The sequence below is a fragment of the Oncorhynchus kisutch genome, linkage group LG26 (genome assembly GCF_002021735.2).
Source record: "Oncorhynchus kisutch isolate 150728-3 linkage group LG26, Okis_V2, whole genome shotgun sequence".
Classification (NCBI taxonomy): Eukaryota; Metazoa; Chordata; class Actinopteri; order Salmoniformes; family Salmonidae; genus Oncorhynchus; species Oncorhynchus kisutch.
In genome coordinates this window covers 37,383,400-37,405,506 of record NC_034199.2, presented here as the reverse complement: position 1 = coordinate 37,405,506, position 22,107 = coordinate 37,383,400, and the positions used below count along the sequence as shown (strand labels likewise).

At 42.5% G+C, this 22,107-nt stretch overlaps 1 protein-coding gene across 4 annotated transcripts in view; it reads left to right on the top strand.

The window, feature by feature from the left end:
• LOC109870683 (diacylglycerol kinase beta) overlaps positions 1-22,107 on the top strand; it is a 158,717-nt gene that overhangs the window by 119,353 nt on the left and 17,257 nt on the right. For 3 of the 4 annotated variants that reach the window (XM_031805527.1, XM_031805525.1, XM_031805526.1), the window contains 2 exons: positions 3,139-3,229; positions 6,264-6,465. In XM_031805527.1, the coding sequence (XP_031661387.1) occupies positions 3,139-3,229; positions 6,264-6,465 (293 nt within the window). The remainder of the gene's footprint in view (positions 1-3,138; positions 3,230-6,263; positions 6,466-22,107) is intronic. The other variant, XR_004205613.1, reaches the window with a different exon arrangement.

Genomic DNA, 22,107 nt, shown 5'->3' with positions numbered 1-22,107 from the left:
TGTGGGCAGAAATACATCACTGTAGAGAAGCATTGGACTGTGGGCAGAAATACATCACTGGAGAGAAGCATTGGACTGTGGGCAGAAATACATCACTGTAGAGAAGCATTGGACTGTGGGCAGAAATACATCACTGGAGAGAAGCATTGTACTGTGGGCAGAAATACATCACTGGAGAGAAGCATTGGACTGTGTGCAGAAATACATCACTGGAGAGAAGCATTGGACTGTGGGCAGAAATACATCACTGTAGAGAAGCATTGGACTGTGGGCAGAAATACATCACTGTAGAGAAGCATTGGACTGTGGGCAGAAATACATCACTGGAGAGAAGCATTGGACTGTGGGCAGAAATACATCACTGGAGAGAAGCATTGGACTGTGGGCAGAAATACCTCACTGTAGAGAAGCATTGGACTGTGGGCAGAAATACATCACTGTAGAGAAGCATTGTACTGTGGGTAGAAATACATCACTGTAGAGAAGCATTGTACTGTGGGCAGAAATACATCACTGTAGAGAAGCATTGGACTGTGTGCAGAAATACATCACTGTAGAGAAGCATTGGACTGTGTGCAGAAATACATCACTGGAGAGAAGCATTGGACTGTGTGCAGAAATACATCACTGGAGAGAAGCATTGGACTGTGTGCAGAAATACATCACTGTAGAGAAGCATTGGACTGTGTGCAGAAATACATCACTGTAGAGAAGCATTGGACTGTGTGCAGAAATACATCACTGTAGAGAAGCATTGTACTGTGGGCAGAAATACATCACTGTAGAGAAGCATTGGACTGTGGGCAGAAATACATCACTGTAGAGAAGCATTGTACTGTGGGCAGAAATACATCACTGTAGAGAAGCATTGGACTGCGGGCAGAAATACATCACTGTAGAGAAGCATTGGACTGTGGGCAGAAATACATCACTGTAGAGAAGCCTTGGACTGTGGGCAGAAATACATCACTGTAGAGAAGCCTTGGACTGTGTGCAGAAATACATCACTGTAGAGAAGCATTGGACTGTGGGCAGAAATACATCACTGTAGAGAAGCATTGGACTGTGTGCAGAAATACATCACTGTAGAGAAGCATTGGACTGTGGGCAGAAATACATCACTGTAGAGAAGCCTTGGACTGCGGGCAGAAATACATCACTGTAGAGAAGCATTGGACTGTGGGCAGAAATACATCACTGTAGAGAAGCATTGGACTGCGGGCAGAAATACATCACTGTAGAGAAGCCTTGGACTGCGGGCAGGCCTTTTATTTCCTTAGCTACAGTTTGTTTTGCCCAGAACAGGTTGTTCTGAAGGTTAGTGTGTTTGGGATGTGCATATCCCCTTTGTATGTGTCTTTGTTACTAGTGTAAATCACAGAAAAAGTGATACATGTACGTTTTAAAAATGCCAAGCAGTTCACCTCTGACAAACCAAACTCCAGGGCAGAACTGAACATGAACTTCAACTTTGTTAGGCTCAAGGTTGTTGGCATGTTTTTGAATCAGGGGGGAAAACATTAAACATGATCTTATGGTAGCCTCGGGTGCTGTTCCACACCCAAAGTCATTGTTGTCATGCCAGCCTTGGCATAGGGGTACTGAAGCGAAAATGTGTTTATTGTCGCAATGTCAAAGCAGCACTAAAGTGACTGGGCATGTTGTTGTCCTTTGTGCTTCATTGCTCTGAAAATGAAATACTGTCCCCTAGTTGAGTTTAGGCTTTGGGCTGGGTTAGCAGCACTTCGTTGATTTTTATTTTACCAGGCAAGTCAGTTAAGAACAAATTCTTGTTTTCAATGACAGGCTAGGAACAGTGCCTAGTTCGGGGTCAGAACAATAGATTTTTAACTTGTCAGCTCAGGGATTTGATCTTGTAAGCTTCCAGTTATTAGTCCAACACTCTAACCACTAGGCTACCTGCCACCACTAGGCTACCTGCCACGACTAGACTACCTTCCACCACTAGGCTACCTGCCACCACTAGGCTACCTGCCACCACTAGGCTACCTGCCACCACTAGACTACCTGCCACTACTAGACTACCTGCCACCACTAAGCTACCTGCCACCACTAGGCTACCTGCCACCACTAGGCTACCTGCCACCACTAGGCTAGCTGCCACCACTAGGCTACCTGCCACCACTAGGCTACCTGCCACCACTAGGCTAGCTGCCACCACTAGGCTACCTGCCACCACTAGGCTACCTGCCACCACTAGACTACCTGCCACTACTAGACTACCTGCCACCACTAGACTACCTGCCACCACGAGGCTACCTGCCACCACGATGCTACCTGCCACCACTAGGCTACCTGCCACCACTAGGCTACCTACCACCACTAGGCTACCTGCCACCACTAGGCTACCTGCCACCACTAGGCTACCTGCCACCATTAGGCTACCTGCCACCACTAGGCTACCTGCCACCACTAGGCTACCTGCCACCACTAGACTACCTGCCACCACGAGGCTACCTGCCACCACGATGCTACCTGCCACCACTAGGCTACCTGCCACCACGAGGCTACCTGCCACCACTAGGCTACCTGCCACCACTAGGCTACCTGCCACCACTAGGCTACCTGCCACCACTAGACTACCTGCCACCACTAGGCTACCTGCCACCACTAGGCTACCTGCCACCACTAGGCTACCTACCACCACTAGGCTACCTACCACCACTAGGCTACCTGCCACCACTAGGCTACCTACCACCACGAGGCTACCTGCCACCACTAGGCTACCTGCCACCACTAGGCTACCTGCCACCACTAGGCTACCTGCCACCACTAGACTACCTGCCACCACTAGGCTACCTGCCACCACTAGACTACCTGCCACCACTAGGCTACCTGCCACCACTAGACTACCTGCCACCACTAGGCTAATGTGACAGATACCTGTCAAAAGTTGTTGTTTTCAATTTCCCACCAGGTATGACTCATAGAGTCTAGGACAACTACAATATGTGCCTACATTTCACATCCCACGTGCCATAGGCTTGACAGATCCTGCCATCACTGAATAATAGAAATACATTCCACCTCCACCTCACCAGGGGTCCTCCACTGCAGGAGGACCCCTGGTGACACTTTCTCTCCTCATCTTCCTGCTCCTTCCTGTTTGGTTTACAGAATGAAGAACAAGTTGTGGTACTTTGAGTTTGGCACCACTGAGACCATCTCTGCCACGTGCAAGAAACTCAATGAGTGTATCGAAGTCGAGGTGAGTCAACGCTATACTCTTCGGCTGGAGATTACATTTACATTTGACATTTGAGTCATTTAGCAGACACTCTTATCCAAAGGGACTTACAGATAGTTTATTAATTTTAAGATTATTTGACAAACCCAAAATGTCATCTCTCCTCTCTCTCTCTCTCTCTATCCCCATCAAAAGGTATTTAAAACATTGGCTGGAGATGATTTGACACACCAACATCTCATGATTCCCATTTTGTATCAACGTGTCTTATAGACATGAAACTTGAGATGAGAAAGTTTAATCAGTTCATCGCTGTTGCAGAATTATTTGACAGGCTTTTACTTGCAAACTTTTAAAAAATCTCTTGAAAGACATCAAAGATATTAAACCAAAGTATTTAACTCCCACGGGGCAGCTAGCTATTCTTATCTCTCAGCGAATGCTTCATCAAGCCAGCATGTCAGGTAACTGTCTCTGTACTGCTGAGAGAGGACACGTCGCATGCACACACACACACACATACACACACACACACACACACATACACACACACACACACACACATATACACACACACACAACAGGAATAGACAAACACACCAATTTAATCAGTGTTTGATATAAAGTAGCAGTGATAATGTGTGTGTAAAATGCACCATATTCTCTACATAGTGCACTGCTTTTGACGAGAGCCCTATGGGAAGTAATGCACTATATAGGAAACCGAGTGCATTTGGGACACCTCCATAGTCTGGGTAATATACAGCATTATGTCACATTTTTCAGACCTTCGAAAGTGATTCACAGACACAAATTAACCTAGTCTATTAACCTAGCCTGGGATTAACGCGATAATGTTTTTAATCATTACTATTAAACCAAACTGCAAACCTCACATTACCCGGCAGCTCCCTTGGCTGGCTAGTAGTCGTCAGGTTTTTGGAAAAGCTTAGCAAGGTGTTACTTCAAGTCCCCACACATGTTATTCTCAGTGTTTAACACACACACACACACACACACACACACACACACACACACACACACACACACACACACACACACACGGTGTGCCGAGCAGTCAAATCTCCGGTGTTTTGCCTTGGAGCAGAGGGCAGAGTGATGGGTGATGAAATGTGGCGTAACAGGATCCACCTCTAAAGTTATATCGCCCTGCAAGATGTAATTAAACTGGGCTATTAAAAGCTCCACAGAGTAAACTTCCAGACAGAGAGAGAAAGGTGTGTGTGTGTGGGCACTAAAACCTCTGATGTCATAAATATGTCTTCGCTCTGACAGCACCAGAAGGCTGTACATGATGTGGTACATTCCAACATCATTTGCTTTCAACGAGGTGGTCGCTTCACATTTTGTGAAGTTTTCTTTTTCTGTTTCTATGTGGCTTATTTGAACACATTTGTCGAATTAGGACTTTATTTAAACATATGGAAAAGTGCACACATGGACCGAAAGTGTTAAAGTAAGTTATTTTAGTGCAAAATCTAAACTGAGACAAAAAAACATCCACTTGATGGTACAAAATACTTATATTTTGTAGTTAATCACTAGCTGGGACATGAGAACATATTTTCCTGTGAATTTCTCCACACTCAAGGCAACATTATGTAATATATTGATGAAAACATGTACTTTGATGCTACTGTAAATATTATTCAATGCTACTGTAAATATTATTCAATGCTACTGTAATGTCTACGGGTGCCTCTCCCAATAATATCCCCAAATGGACACAGTTATAAGCAGTTTTTCCATATTCTTGCAATGCTCTTTTCAGGCTGTATCAGATAGCATTATACACTGAGAGTACAAAACATTAAGAACACCTGCTCTTTCCTCAACACAGACTTGACCAGGTGAATCCAGGTGAAAGCCATGATCCCTTATTGATGTCACTTGTTAAATCCACTTCAATCTGTGTAGATGAAGGGGAGGAGACAGGATAGAGAAGGATTTTTAAGCCATGAGACAATTGAGACATGAATTGTGTATATATGCCATTCAGAGGGTGAATGGGCAAGACAATATATGTAAGTGCCGTTGAACGGGGTATGGTAGTAGGTGCCAGGCGGACCAGTTTGTGTCATGCTCAACAGTTTCCAGTGTGTATCAAGAATGGTCCACCATCCAAAGAACATTTGGCCAACTTGACACAACTGTGGGAAGCATTGGAGTGAACAGGGCCAGAATCCCTGTGGAACGCTTTCCATGCCCCGGCGAAATGAGGCTTGAGGAAGGTGTTCCTAATGTTTGGTATAGTCAGTGTATGTGGTTCACATACAACATACTGGCATAAGACACCATCATTAGATGTCTGTTGTCTGAGCCCAATAATGTTTGGACCATGATTTGTGCTGCTACCATGTTGTGTTGCTATCATGCTGTGTTGTCATGTGTTGCTTCCTTGCTATGTTGTTGTCTTAGGTCTCTCTTTATGTAGTGTTGGGTTGTCTCTCTTGTTGTGGTGTGTGTTTTGTCCTATATTTATATAGTATTTATTTGTATTCTTTATTTATCCCAGGCCCCCGTCCCCACAGGAGGCCTTTTGCCTTTTGGTAGGCCGTCATTGTAAATAATAATTTGTTCTTAACTGACTTGCCTAGTTAAATAAAGGTTAAATACAGACAAATACATTTAAAATAGCATAGGTTAAATGAAAACACAAGGTCGTAATCTTTAGAGTTTTTTTTCCTTGTAAGTAAGTGCAAAATAGACAATGATCACTGAGTACCTTTTGAAGAGGAGCCCTTGTGACACTCTAATGATCAAAAGGACCAGCGCTGTGAAGCCTCCTTGAAGATACTTCAGCCATAGAGTTCTCTTTCTCAGTTCTGTCTCAGTTCTCTGTCCCAGTTCTCTGTCCCAGTTCTCTGTCTCAGTTCTCTGTCTCAGTTCTCTGTCTCAGTTCTGTCTCAGCCATTGTCTCAAGTCTTCGTACGTAGTCTCTCTCTCTCTACTCTCTCTCTCTCTCTATCCCCCTCTCTCTTTCTACCTCTCGTTCTCTACCTCTCTCTTTATCTCTGTCTCTCCGTCCCCCAAGTGTGACGGTATCATCCTGGACCTCAGCAGCACGTCATTGGAAGGCATCGCCGTCCTCAACATACCCAGCATGCACGGCGGCTCCAACCTGTGGGGAGAGACCAAGAAAAGGCGGAACTACAACCGCATGAGCAGGAAGGTTCCGGATAGGATGCCCACCAGTACCATCATCGATATAAAGGAGCTCAAGTTCTGTGTTCAGGGTGAGTCCCCCCCCGCACACCCACACACACACAACACCAGTATGATGTACCCTCTTCACAGTATTGTGAACTTTTAACATTATCCTCTTCAACACAGTTCCATTAACTATGGTGGATGCGTAACCAGGCCAGTTCAGTACAGCTTGGTTTGGCTCCGCTTGGATTGGTTTGGCTCAGTAGTGGGAAAGCCCTAAGGTGTGAAGTGGGACCCGTTCTGGCCTCGCCAATATGTCACCACTATATAACTTGAATAATTATTTCCATCCCTGATTTCAGACATTAGGATTTGGTGTAATGTTTTTCTATGGGTGTCAAAGGATCCATTGTGTCTGATTGGTCTGCCATTTCTTGACCATACAGAGTAAGTTCCTGTGTTCTATGCCAAACACTATGTCATTTGCACACTTAAGGAAGTCTTGTGTTCCCTTCCCTCTGCTCCCTAGCCCAGACTTGTCATATGGAACAAGTTAGCCTACATTTTCTGTTGAAGCTTGGCTGTGAGAGACTTACTAAACAGTCCTAGTGCCATATCACTTACTAAACAGTCCTAGTGCCATATCACTTACTAAACAGCCCTAGAGCCATATCACTTACTGAACAGTCCTAGTGCCATATCACTTACTAAACAGTCCTAGTGCCATATCACTTACTAAACAGTCCTAGTGCTATATCACTTACTGAACAGTCCTAGTGCCATATCACTTACTAAACAGTCCTAGTGCTATATCACTTACTAAACAGTCCTAGTGCTATATCACTTACTAAACAGTCCTAGAGCCATATCACTTACTAAACAGTCCTAGAGCCATATCACTTACTAAACAGTCCTAGAGCCATATCACTTACTAAACAGTCCTAGTGCCATATCACTTACTAAACAGCCCTAGTGCCATTTCACTTACTAAACAGCCCTAGGGCCATATCACCTACTAAACAGTCCTAGTGCCATATCACTTACTAAACAGTCCTAGTGCCATATCACTTACTAAACAGTCCTAGAGCCATATCACTTACTAAACAGTCCTAGGGCCATATCACTTACTGAACAGTCCTAGTGCCATATCACTTACTAAACAGTCCTAGTGCCATATCACTTACTAAACAGTCCTAGTGCCATATCACTTACTAAACAGTCCTAGTGCCATATCACTTACTAAACAGTCCTAGTGCCATATCACTTACTAAACAGTCCTAGGGCCATATCACATACTGAACAGTCCTAGTGCCATATCACTTACTAAACAATCCTAGGGCCATATCACTTACTAAACAGTCCTAGGGCCATATCACTTACTAAACAGTCCTAGTGCCATATCACTTACTAAACAGTCCTAGGGCCATATCACTTACTAAACAGTCCTAGTGCTATATCACTTACTAAACAGTCCTAGAGCCATATCACTTACTAAACAGTCCTAGAGCCATATCACTTACTAAACAGTCCTAGAGCCATATCACTTACTAAACAGTCCTAGTGCCATATCACTTACTAAACAGCCCTAGTGCCATTTCACTTACTAAACAGCCCTAGGGCCATATCACCTACTAAACAGTCCTAGTGCCATATCACTTACTAAACAGTCCTAGTGCCATATCACTTACTAAACAGTCCTAGAGCCATATCACTTACTAAACAGTCCTAGGGCCATATCACTTACTAAACAGTCCTAGTGCCATATCACTTACTAAACAGTCCTAGTGCCATATCACTTACTAAACAGTCCTAGTGCCATATCACTTACTAAACAGTCCTAGTGCCATATCACTTACTAAACAGTCCTAGGGCCATATCACATACTGAACAGTCCTAGTGCCATATCACTTACTAAACAATCCTAGGGCCATATCACTTACTAAACAGTCCTAGAGCCATATCACTTACTAAACAGTCCTAGAGCCATATCACTTACTAAACAGTCCTAGAGCCATATCACTTACTAAACAGTCCTAGAGCCATATCACTTACTAAACAGTCCTAGTGCCATATCACTTACTAAACAGCCCTAGTGCCATTTCACTTACTAAACAGCCCTGGGGCCATATCACCTACTAAACAGTCCTAGTGCCATATCACTTACTAAACAGTCCTAGTGCCATATCACTTACTAAACAGTCCTAGAGCCATATCACTTACTAAACAGTCCTAGGGCCATATCACTTACTAAACAGTCCTAGTGCCATATCACTTACTAAACAGTCCTAGTGCCATATCACTTACTAAACAGTCCTAGTGCCATATCACTTACTAAACAGTCCTAGTGCCATATCACTTACTAAACAGTCCTAGTGCCATATCACTTACTAAACAGTCCTAGGGCCATATCACATACTGAACAGTCCTAGTGCCATATCACTTACTAAACAATCCTAGGGCCATATCACTTACTAAACAGTCCTAGAGCCATATCACTTACTAAACAGTCCTAGGGCCATATCACTTACTAAACAGTCCTAGTGCCATATCACTTACTAAACAGTCCTAGGGCCATATCACTTACTAAACAGTCCTAGTGCCATATCACTTACTAAACAGTCCTAGGGCCATATCACTTACTAAACAGTCCTAGAGCCATATCACTTACTAAACAGTCCTAGGGCCATATCACTTACTAAACAGTCCTAGGGCCATATCACTTACTAAACAGTCCTAGTGCCATACCACTTACTAAACAGTCCTAGTGCCATATCACTTACTAAACAGTCCTAGTGCCATATCACTTACTAAACAGTCCTAGAGCCATATCACTTACTAAACAGTCCTAGTGCCATATCACTTACTAAACAGTCCAAGAGCCATATCACTTACTAAACAGTACTAGTGCCATATCACTTACTAAACAGTCCTAGTGCCATATCACTTACTAAACAGTCCTAGTGCCATATCACTTACTAAACAGTCCTAGAGCCATATCACTTACTAAACAGTCCTAGGGCCATATCACTTACTAATCAGTCCTAGTGCCATATCACTTACTAAACAGTCCTAGGGCCATATCACTTACTAAACAGTCCTAGAGCCATATCACTTACTAAACAGTCCTAGAGCCATATCACTTACTAAACAGTCCTAGAGCCATATCACTTACTAAACAGTCCTAGGGCCATATCACTTACTAATCAGTCCTAGTGCCATATCACTTACTAAACAGTCCTAGGGCCATATCACTTACTAAACAGTCCTAGAGCCATATCACTTACTAAACAGTCCTAGAGCCATATCACTTACTAAACAGTCTTAGTGCCATATCACTTGCTAAACAGTCCTAGAGCCATATCACTTACTAAACAGTCCTAGGGCCATATCACTTACTAATCAGTCCTAGTGCCATATCACTTGCTAAACAGTCCTAGAGCCATATCACTTACTAAACAGTCCTAGGGCCATATCACTTACTAAACAGTCCTAGTGCCATACCACTTACTAAACAGTCCTAGTGTCATATCACTTACTAATCAGTCCTGGTGCCATATCACTTACTAAACAGTCCTAGGGCCATATCACTTACTAAACAGTCCTAGAGCCATATCACTTACTAAACAGTCCTAGAGCCATATCACTTACTAAACAGTCCTAGAGCCATATCACTTACTAAACAGTCCTAGAGCCATATCACTTACTAAACAGTCCTAGAGCCATATCACTTACTAAACAGTCCTAGGGCCATATCCTTACTAAACAGTCCTAGAGCCATATCACTTACTAAACAGTCCTAGAGCCATATCACTTACTAAACAGTCCTGGTGCCATATCACTTAATAAACAGTCCTAGTGCCATATCACTTACTAAACAGTCCTAGTGCCATACCACTTACTAAACAGTCCTAGTGCCATATCACTTACTAAACAGTCCTAGTGCCATATCACTTACTAAACAGTCCTAGGGCCATATCACTTACTAAACAGTCATAGGGCAGTATCACTTACTAAACAGTCCTAGAGCCATATCACTTACTAAACAGTCCTAGAGCCATATCACTTACTAAACAGTCTTAGTGCCATATCACTTGCTAAACAGTCCTAGAGCCATGTCACTTACTAAACAGTCCTAGGGCCATATCACTTACTAATCAGTCCTAGTGCCATATCACTTACTAAACAGTCCTAGAGCCATATCACTTACTAAACAGTCCTAGGGCCATATCACTTACTAAACAGTCCTAGTGCCATACCACTTACTAAACAGTCCTAGTGCCATATCACTTACTAATCAGTCCTAGTGCCATATCACTTACTAAACAGTCCTAGGGCCATATCACTTACTAAACAGTCCTAGAGCCATATCACTTACTAAACAGTCGTAGTGCCATATCACTTAATAAACAGTCCCATAGCCATATCACTTACTAAACAGCCCTAGAGCCATATCACTTACTAAACAGTCCTAGAGCCATATCACTTACTAAACAGTCCTAGAGCCATATCACTTACTAAACAGTCCTAGTGCCATATCACTTAATAAACAGTCCTAGTGCCATATCACTTACTAAACAGTCCTAGTGCCATACCACTTACTAAACAGTCCTAGTGCCATATCACTTACTAAACAGTCCTAGTGCCATATCACTTACTAAACAGTCCTAGAGCCATATCACTTACTAAACAGTCCTAGTGCCATATCACTTACTAAACAGTCCAAGAGCCATATCGCTTACTAAACAGTCCTAGTGCCATATCACTTACTAAACAGTCCTAGTGCCATATCACTTACTAAACAGTCCTAGTGCCATATCACTTACTAAACAGTCCTAGAGCCATATCACTTACTAAACAGTCCTAGGGCCATATAACTTACTAATCAGTCCTAGAGCCATATCACTTACTAAACAGTCCTAGGGCCATATCACTTACTAAACAGTCCTAGAGCCATATCACTTACTAAACAGTCCTAGAGCCATATCACTTACTAAACAGTCCTGGAGCCATATCACTTACTAAACAGTCCTAGGGCCATATCACTTACTAATCAGTCCTAGTGCCATATCACTTACTAAACAGTCCTAGGGCCATATCACTTACTAAACAGTCCTAGAGCCATATCACTTACTAAACAGTCCTAGAGCCATATCACTTACTAAACAGTCCTAGTGCCATATCACTTACTAAACAGTCCAAGAGCCATATCACTTACTAAACAGTACTAGTGCCATATCACTTACTAAACAGTCCTAGTGCCATATCACTTACTAAACAGTCCTAGTGCCATATCACTTACTAAACAGTCCTAGAGCCATATCACTTACTAAACCGTCCTAGGGCCATATCACTTACTAATCAGTCCTAGAGCCATATCACTTACTAAACAGTCCTAGGGCCATATCACTTACTAAACAGTCCTAGAGCCATATCACTTACTAAACCGTCCTAGAGCCATATCACTTACTAAACAGTCCTAGAGCCATATCACTTACTAAACAGTCCTAGGGCCATATCACTTACTAATCAGTCCCGGTGCCATATCACTTACTAAACAGTCCTAGGGCCATATCACTCACTAAACAGTCCTAGAGCCATATCACTTACTAAACAGTCCTAGAGCCATATCACTTACTAAACAGTCCTAGTGCCATATCACTTACTAAACAGTCCCAGGGCCATATCACGTACTAAACAGTCCTAGAGCCATATCACTTACTAAACAGTCCTAGAGCCATATCACTTACTAAACAGTCCTAGGGCCATATCACTTACTAATCAGTCCTAGTGCCATATCACTTACTAAACAGTCCTAGAGCCATATCACTTACTAAACAGTCCTAGTGCCATATCACTTACTAAACAGTCCTAGTGCCATATCACTTACTAAACAGTCCTAGAGCCATATCACTTACTAAACAGTACTAGTGCCATATCACTTACTAAACAGTCCTAGAGCCATATCACTTACTAAACAGTACTAGTGCCATATCACTTACTAAACAGCCCTAGTGCCATATCACTTACTAAACAGTCCTAGTGCCATACCACTTACTAAACAGTCCTAGTGCCATATCACTTACTAAACAGTCCTAGAGCCATATCACTTACTAAACAGTCCTAGTGCCATATCACTTACTAAACAGTCCAAGAGCCATATCACTTACTAAACAGTACTAGTGCCATATCACTTACTAAACAGTCCTAGTGCCATATCACTTACTAAACAGTCCTAGTGCCATATCACTTACTAAACAGTCCTAGAGCCATATCACTTACTAAACAGTCCTAGAGCCATATCACTTACTAAACAGTCCTAGGGCCATATCACTTACTAATCAGTCCTAGAGCCATATCACTTACTAAACAGTCCTAGGGCCATATCACTTACTAAACAGTCCTAGAGCCATATCACTTACTAAACCGTCCTAGAGCCATATCACTTACTAAACAGTCCTAGAGCCATATCACTTACTAAACAGTCCTAGGGCCATATCACTTACTAATCAGTCCCAGTGCCATATCACTTACTAAACAGTCCTAGGGCCATATCACTTACTAAACAGTCCTAGAGCCATATCACTTACTAAACAGTCCTAGAGCCATATCACTTACTAAACAGTCCTAGAGCCATATCACTTACTAAACAGTCCTAGGGCCATATCACTTACTAATCAGTCCTGGTGCCATATCACTTACTAAACAGTCCTAGAGCCATATCACTTACTAAACAATCCTAGTGCCATATCACTTACTAAACAGTCCTAGTGCCATATCACTTACTAAACAGTCCTAGAGCCATATCACTTACTAAACAGTCCTAGTGCCATATCACTTACTAAACAGGCCAAGAGGCATATCACTTACTAAACAGTACTAGTGCCATATCACTTACTAAACAGTCCTAGTGCCATATCACTTACTAAACAGTCCTAGTGCCATACCACTTACTAAACAGTCCTAGTGCCATATCACTTACTAAACAGTCCAAGAGCCATATCACTTACTAAACAGTACTAGTGCCATATCACTTACTAAACAGTCCTAGTGCCATATCACTTACTAAACAGTCCTAGTGCCATACCACTTACTAAACAGTCCTAGTGCCATATCACTTACTAAACAGTCCAAGAGCCATATCACTAACTAAACAGTCCTAGAGCCATATCACTTACTAAACAGTCCTAGGGCCATATCACTTACTAATCAGTCCTAGAGCCATATCACTTACTAAACAGTCCTAGGGCCATATCACTTACTAAACAGTCCTAGAGCCATATCACCTACTAAACAGTCCTAGAGCCATATCACTTACTAAACAGTCCTGGAGCCATATCATTTACTAAACAGTCCTAGGGCCATATCACTTACTAATCAGTCCTAGTGCCATATCACTTACTAAACAGTCCTAGGGCCATATCACTTACTAAACAGTCCTAGAGCCATATCACTTACTAAACAGTCCTAGAGCCATATCACTTACTAAACAGTCCTAGTGCCATATCACTTACTAAACAGTCCAAGAGCCATATCACTTACTAAACAGTACTAGTGCCATATCACTTACTAAACAGTCCTAGTGCCATATCACTTACTAAACAGTCCTAGTGCCATATCACTTACTAAACAGTCCTAGAGCCATATCACTTACTAAACAGTCCTAGGGCCATATCACTTACTAATCGGTCCTAGAGCCATATCACTTACTAAACAGTCCTAGGGCCATATCACTTACTAAACAGTCCTAGAGCCATATCACTTACTAAACCGTCCTAGAGCCATATCACTTACTAAACAGTCCTAGAGCCATATCACTTACTAAACAGTCCTAGGGCCATATCACTTACTAATCAGTCCCAGTGCCATATCACTTACTAAACAGTCCTGGTGCCATATCACTTACTAAACAGTCCTAGTGCCATATCACTTACTAAACAGTCCTAGAGCCATATCACTTACTAAACAGTCCTAGTGCCATATCACTTACTAAACAGGCCAAGAGGCATATCACTTACTAAACAGTACTAGTGCCATATCACTTACTAAACAGTCCTAGTGCCATATCACTTACTAAACAGTCCTAGTGCCATACCACTTACTAAACAGTCCTAGTGCCATATCACTTACTAAACAGTCCTAGAGCCATATCACTTACTAAACAGTCCTAGTGCCATATCACTTACTAAACAGTCCTAGAGCCATATCACTTACTAAACAGTCCTAGTGCCATATCACTTACTAAACAGTCCAAGAGCCATATCACTTACTAAACAGTACTAGTGCCATATCACTTACTAAACAGTCCTAGTGCCATATCACTTACTAAACAGTCCTAGTGCCATATCACTTACTAAACAGTCCTAGAGCCATATCACTTACTAAACAGTCCTAGGGCCATATCACTTACTAATCAGTCCTAGAGCCATATCACTTACTAAACAGTCCTAGGGCCATATCACTTACTAAACAGTCCTAGAGCCATATCACTTACTAAACCGTCCTAGAGCCATATCACTTACTAAACAGTCCTAGAGCCATATCACTTACTAAACAGTCCTAGGGCCATATCACTTACTAATCAGTCCTAGTGCCATATCACTTACTAAACAGTCCTAGGGCCATATCACTTACTAAACAGTCCTAGAGCCATATCACTTACTAAACAGTCCTAGAGCCATATCACTTACTAAACAGTCCTAGTGCCATATCACTTACTAAACAGTCCTAGGGCCATATCACTTACTAAACAGTCCTAGAGCCATATCACTTACTAAACAGTCCTAGAGCCATATCACTTACTAAACAGTCCTAGAGCCATATCACTTACTAAACAGTCCTAGAGCCATATCACTTACTAAACAGTCCTAGAGCCATATCACTTACTAAACAGTCCTAGTGCCATATCACTTACTAAACAGTCCTAGGGCCATATCACTTACTAAACAGTCCTAGAGCCATATCACTTACTAAACAGTCCTAGAGCCATATCACTTACTAAACAGTCCTAGAGCCATATCACTTACTAAACAGTCCTAGGGCCATATCACTTACTAATCAGTCCTGGTGCCATATCACTTACTAAACAGTCCTAGAGCCATATCACTTACTAAACAATCCTAGTGCCATATCACTTACTAAACAGTCCTAGTGCCATATCACTTACTAAACAGTCCTAGAGCCATATCACTTACTAAACAGTCCTAGTGCCATATCACTTACTAAACAGTCCTAGTGCCATACCACTTACTAAACAGTCCTAGTGCCATATCACTTACTAAACAGTCCAAGAGCCATATCACTTACTAAACAGTACTAGTGCCATATCACTTACTAAACAGTCCTAGTGCCATATCACTTACTAAACAGTCCTAGTGCCATACCACTTACTAAACAGTCCTAGTGCCATATCACTTACTAAACAGTCCAAGAGCCATATCACTTACTAAACAGTCCTAGAGCCATATCACTTACTAAACAGTCCTAGGGCCATATCACTTACTAATCAGTCCTAGAGCCATATCACTTACTAAACCGTCCTAGGGCCATATCACTTACTAAACAGTCCTAGAGCCATATCACTTACTAAACAGTCCTAGAGCCATATCACTTACTAAACAGTCCTAGAGCCATATCACTTACTAAACAGTCCTAGGGCCATATCACTTACTAATCAGTCCTGGTGCCATATCACTTACTAAACAGTCCTAGGGCCATATCACTTACTAAACAGTCCTAGAGCCATATCACTTACTAAACAGTCCTAGAGCCATATCACTTACTAAACAGTCCTAGTGCCATATCACTTACTAAACAGTCCAAGAGCCATATCACTTACTAAACAGTACTAGTGCCATATCACTTACTAAACAGTCCTAGTGCCATATCACTTACTAAACAGTCCTAGTGCCATATCACTTACTAAACAGTCCTAGAGCCATATCACTTACTAAACAGTCCTAGGGCCATATCACTTACTAATCAGTCCTAGAGCCATATCACTTACTAAACAGTCCTAGGGCCATATCACTTACTAAACAGTCCTAGAGCCATATCACTTACTAAACCGTCCTAGAGCCATATCACTTACTAAACAGTCCTAGAGCCATATCACTTACTAAACAGTCCTAGGGTCATATCACTTACTAATCAGTCCCAGTGCCATATCACTTACTAAACAGTCCTAGAGCCATATCACTTACTAAACAGTCCTAGTGCCATATCACTTACTAAACAGTCCTAGTGCCATATCACTTACTAAACAGTCCTAGAGCCATATCACTTACTAAACAGTCCTAGTGCCATATCACTTACTAAACAGGCCAAGAGGCATATCACTTACTAAACAGTACTAGTGCCATATCACTTACTAAACAGTCCTAGTGCCATATCACTTACTAAACAGTCCTAGTGCCATACCACTTACTAAACAGTCCTAGTGCCATATCACTTACTAAACAGTCCAAGAGCCATATCACTTACTAAACAGTACTAGTGCCATATCACTTACTAAACAGTCCTAGTGCCATATCACTTACTAAACAGTCCTAGTGCCATACCACTTACTAAACAGTCCTAGTGCCATATCACTTACTAAACAGTCCAAGAGCCATATCACTTACTAAACAGTCCTAGAGCCATATCACTTACTAAACAGTCCTAGGGCCATATCACTTACTAATCAGTCCTAGAGCCATATCACTTACTAAACAGTCCTAGGGCCATATCACTTACTAAACAGTCCTAGAGCCATATCACTTACTAAACAGTACTAGTGCCATATCACTTACTAAACAGTCCTAGTGCCATATCACTTACTAAACAGTCCTAGTGCCATATCACTTGCTAAACAGTCCTAGAGCCATATCACTTACTAAACAGTCCTAGGGCCATATCACTTACTAAACAGTCCTAGAGCCATATCACTTACTAAACAGTCCTAGAGCCATATCACTTACTAAACAGCCCTAGAGCCATATCACTTACTAAACAGTCCTAGAGCCATATCACTTACTAAACAGTCCTAGGGCCATATCACTTACTAAACAGTCCTAGAGCCATATCACTTACTAAACAGTCCTAGTGCCATATCACTTACTAGACAGTCCTAGTGCCATATCACTTACTAAACAGTCCTAGAGCCATATCACTTACTAAACAGTCCTAGGGCCATATCACTTACTAATCAGTCCTAGTGCCATATCACTTACTAAACAGTCCTAGGGCCATATCACTTACTAAACAGTCCTAGAGCCATATCACTTACTAAACAGTCCTAGGGCCATATCACTTACTAAACAGTCCTAGAGCCATATCACTTACTAAACAGTCCTAGAGCCATATCACTTACTAAACAGTCCTAGAGCCATATCACTTACTAAACAGTCCTAGAGCCATATCACTTGCTAAACAGTCCTAGGGCCATATCACTTACTAAACAGTCCTAGAGCCATATCACTTACTAAACAGTCCTAGTGCCATATCACTTATTAAACAGTCCTAGTGCCATATCACTTACTAAACAGTCCTAGAGCCATATCACTTACTAAACAGTCCTAGGGCCATATCACTTACTAATCAGTCCTAGTGCCATATCACTTACTAAACAGTCCTAGGGCCATATCACTTACTAAACAGTCCTAGAGCCATATCACTTACTAAACAGTCCTAGAGCCATATCACTTACTAAACAGTCCTAGGGCCATATTGTAAGTGTTTCATACTGCAACAATGTCCCCCACCAGCCAGCGGCAAGAAGAATGTCAGCTCTCTTTGGTGTAGCACGGGTGACGCTGTAAACCTCAATGAGTTATGAGCATCCTCTCTCTCCCAGAGGACATTGGGGACGAGTTACACACACACGCACACTGGGGACGAGCTGCACTTGCAGGACTGGTGCCCGCTGGCCTAGGTCGGTGACGAGCAGCTGTTTTTGGTTGCTATGAATTAACCTCCAAAACTGAACATTGAGCACTAAAACAAACTCAGATGCTGGGCTGCTGAATGCTGCCCCCCCCCCCCCCCCCGCTCCCTTCCAAGAGCCTGCAGCTTCTGTGGTCTCTTTATTACTGTCCCAAAACCTGCTCTGTGTGTAACAGACATAACTAGGGCCTACAGTGAACATGATGATGATAATGATGGTGGTGAGGGTGAGGATGATGATGAAGAAGTAAAGGTAGATTCCTGGTTGTCACTAGTTACCAGAGCAACAAAGTCAATATTGTCTATCGGAAAAATGCACGATTAAAAAAAACAACTGTTGGTCTTAATTTAAGGTTAGGCATAAGGTTAGCAGTGTGGTTGGTTAAGGTTATAAAATCCGATTTTATGTAGAGAAATTGTAGAAATAGGTGGGGTTTAGCCATAATTATGACTTTGTGGCTGTGGTAACTAGCAACAACCCAGATTCCGTGTCGTCTCTTCGTTACATTCTTCCTGTCTGTGACACTGTAGCTCTTCCTCATCTGTCTCCCTCTCTTTCATCCATCCTCTCTCTTTATTCCTTAACCACCCTGCCTCTGTGCTTCTCATTCGACTGAACTAGTTGGAATCCTGTTTCCATGGAGACCCTCTGGCTCCACTGAACAAGCAAGAAAAAAAGAAAGAGAGGCTGCTGCCAGCTGTGTGACTCATCATATTTGTATTTATTTAACCTATATTTAACTAGGCAAGTCAGTTAAGAACAATTCTTATTTACAATGACGGCCTAGGAACAGTAGGTTAACTGCCTTGTTCAGAGGCAGAACAGATTTTTATCTTCAACTGCCCTCCAGGCAGCCTTCGCTGTTCTCTACCCTTCAGCACTACCGTATTGTAACATACTGTATAGTACTGTACACTCTGACGTTGTCACCCTCCCACCCAGCCCCTCACCAGACCGCTTCACCAACCATCAACACTGTCTGTCCTGTCTGAGGCCAACGCCCAGCCCCTGTCCTGGCACAGCAACTTGTTCTAACATCTTCTAGCCCAAAGGTTCTCCAACAAGAGGACATTCTGTCCATATGCTGCCTGTAGTATTTATAGCCTGAGAAAACAGAGGAAAGGAGACATTTATCCACTAACACACACACACACACACATACACATCAGTGGAGGCTCCTCAGAAGAGGAAGGGGAGGACCATCCTCCTCAGTTAATTTCATAAAAGTCCAAATAGTGAAACATTTAAGAAGTTCTCCTTTTTAGATAAAACTGTACTAAATATATTCACGTCACCAAATCATTGTTTAAAACACACTGTTTTGCAATTAAGGTATTTTTATTTTATTTTTCAGGAAAGTCAGTTAAGAACAAATCTGTATTTACATAGATGGCCTTCCCAGGCCAAACCCTAACCCGGACGACACTGGGCCAATTGAGCACCGCCCTATGGGACTCCCAATCACAGCTGGTTGTGATACAGCCTGGATTCGAGCCAGTGTCTGTAGTGACACCTTTAGCACTGAGATGCAGTGTCTTAGACCGATGCGCCACTCGAGAGCCCCGAAGGGCTACAGTAGTAGTCTCACCAAAACTCTGTAGGCTAGCACCATGGTGTAGCCAGAGGACAGCTAGCTTCTGTCCTCTGGCTATATTGATTTAGGAGGCTCAGAGTTCTCACCCTCTTCCATTGACTTACACAGTAATTGTGACAACTTTCAGAGGACGTCCTCCAACCTATCAAAACACTTGCAGCATGAACTGATATGTTGTCCACCCAGTCAATTAATTTCTGACACCGGGGCCCACCGGTGTAACTGCTAAACTGCTTTCTGACTGTACGCTGTACTGCATGATTGTAGCGGGTTTACTAACGCGTTAGTTTTACTAGCCATGTTGACTATGACGTAAGACAACATGTAGGCTGTGTGTAGCGGTTAGCGGTCCTGATGTGAAGGTTTGGCTTGGAAAGGTTTTTTCGCCTGGTCACAGACAGCTGATGTGTTGTGCACTGAAGTCCACAAGCGAATGGAAAAGGTGAGAGGAAGAGTTGAAGGTTGAAGGAATTAAATTAAATTAAATATACAACCAGCAAAGTGGTCATGCTGTTTTTATGTGGCTGCTATGAAGGTGAACTGTTTGTGTGTTATCAGGGGTGTATTGATTCCACTGATTCTGTTGAAAAAAGTTTCTTAAACGGAAGCAAAAGGAGCAAAACAGGGATAAACATACCTATATTGCAACTGTTGGACTAATGCTTACACCCTACATCAGCTAGATGCAGGCAAGAGTGTGCGAGGCGGTATTGAATGGGTCACTGTTACCTTGATTACTCTAAATTCTCTCGACCTGCACACCTACAGTACGTTGTAAACTTTCATTCATAGGCTAGGTTCTAGCAACCTCATGATGGGTAGAGGGAAGATTCGAGTATCATTTGGAAGCCTAAACCTTTCGATGTTCCATTGAGCTGGGTCAATGGAATATGAATGACAGTCATCCAATATGCTGTTATATAGAAACAAGACCATGCTCATCAAAGAAGGTCCTAATATTCCCTCGCCTTAAACGGCACCGACCACCACTGACACACATGTACACACATATGCTCAAAAGGGTATTGAGTGACAACCCTGTCCCCCCTGTCCCTTTTCAGGTGCATGCAGACACACTCACATAAACAGTGTATATGAACACAATGCCATAGTGACCGTGAGCACAGTAGCTTTTGTTGTTGTTATGGGGACTATGGTGTGCAACTTTGGTAATTGACGTGAAGACATTTCCGCACAACATTTCCTTCTCAGATAGTTGTCCCCCACGATGAAATCGGGAAGTGGACTGTGGATCTGCCTCTGTCTGTAAGTTTGTTCGTTCGTACGTTAGTCACATGCGATATCTCATACAGCACTTGGGTGAATGATGCGACACTTGGGTGAATGATGCGTCTTGCCATAGAGATCCGGCATTTACAATATGACACTGATTGGCCAGATGGTGGCGTTATAACAAGAGATTGAAAATGCAAACTTTGAATGGTCACGCCCCTCACCCTGTTTGACCTAAAGTCATGAAATTTGGTACATAGGTCGCTCTCCTCGCAAGGAACAAATTTGCCTCAGGTCTGTCATGATGGATTTTCCACCATTTAGAATTTTGCACACGTGTTCAGGGATATGGGTCTAGCTAACCCACGAGATATCTCAGACACCACCTGAGTGATTTTGACACAACTTGTGTGAATAGAGATCTGTCATTTACAAAATTGCACTGATTGGCCCAAGGGTGGCACTGCATCATTTGTGGGTGACTACATGTTTACTTTGCCTTTCTTTGCTCGTATTATTATCTATCTTGATGCCTAGTCACTTTACCCTGCCTTCATGTACATACCTACCTCAAATACCTTATTATTATCTATCCTGATGCCTAGTCACTTTACCCTGCCTTCATGTACATACCTACCTCAAATACCTTGTTATTATCTATCCTGATGCCTAGTCACTTTACCCTGCCTTCATGTACATACCTACCTCAAATACCTTGTTATTATCTATCCTGATGCCTAGTCACTTTACCCTGTCTTCATGTACCCATCTACCTCAAATACGTTATTATTATCTATCCTGATGCCTAGTCACTTTACCCTGCCTTCATGTACATATCTACCTCAAATACCTTGTTATTATCTATCCTGATGCCTAGTCACTTTACCCTGCCTTCATGTACATATCTACCTCAAATACCTTGTTATTATCTATCCTGATGCCTAGTCACTTTACCCTGCCTTCATGTACATATCTACCTCA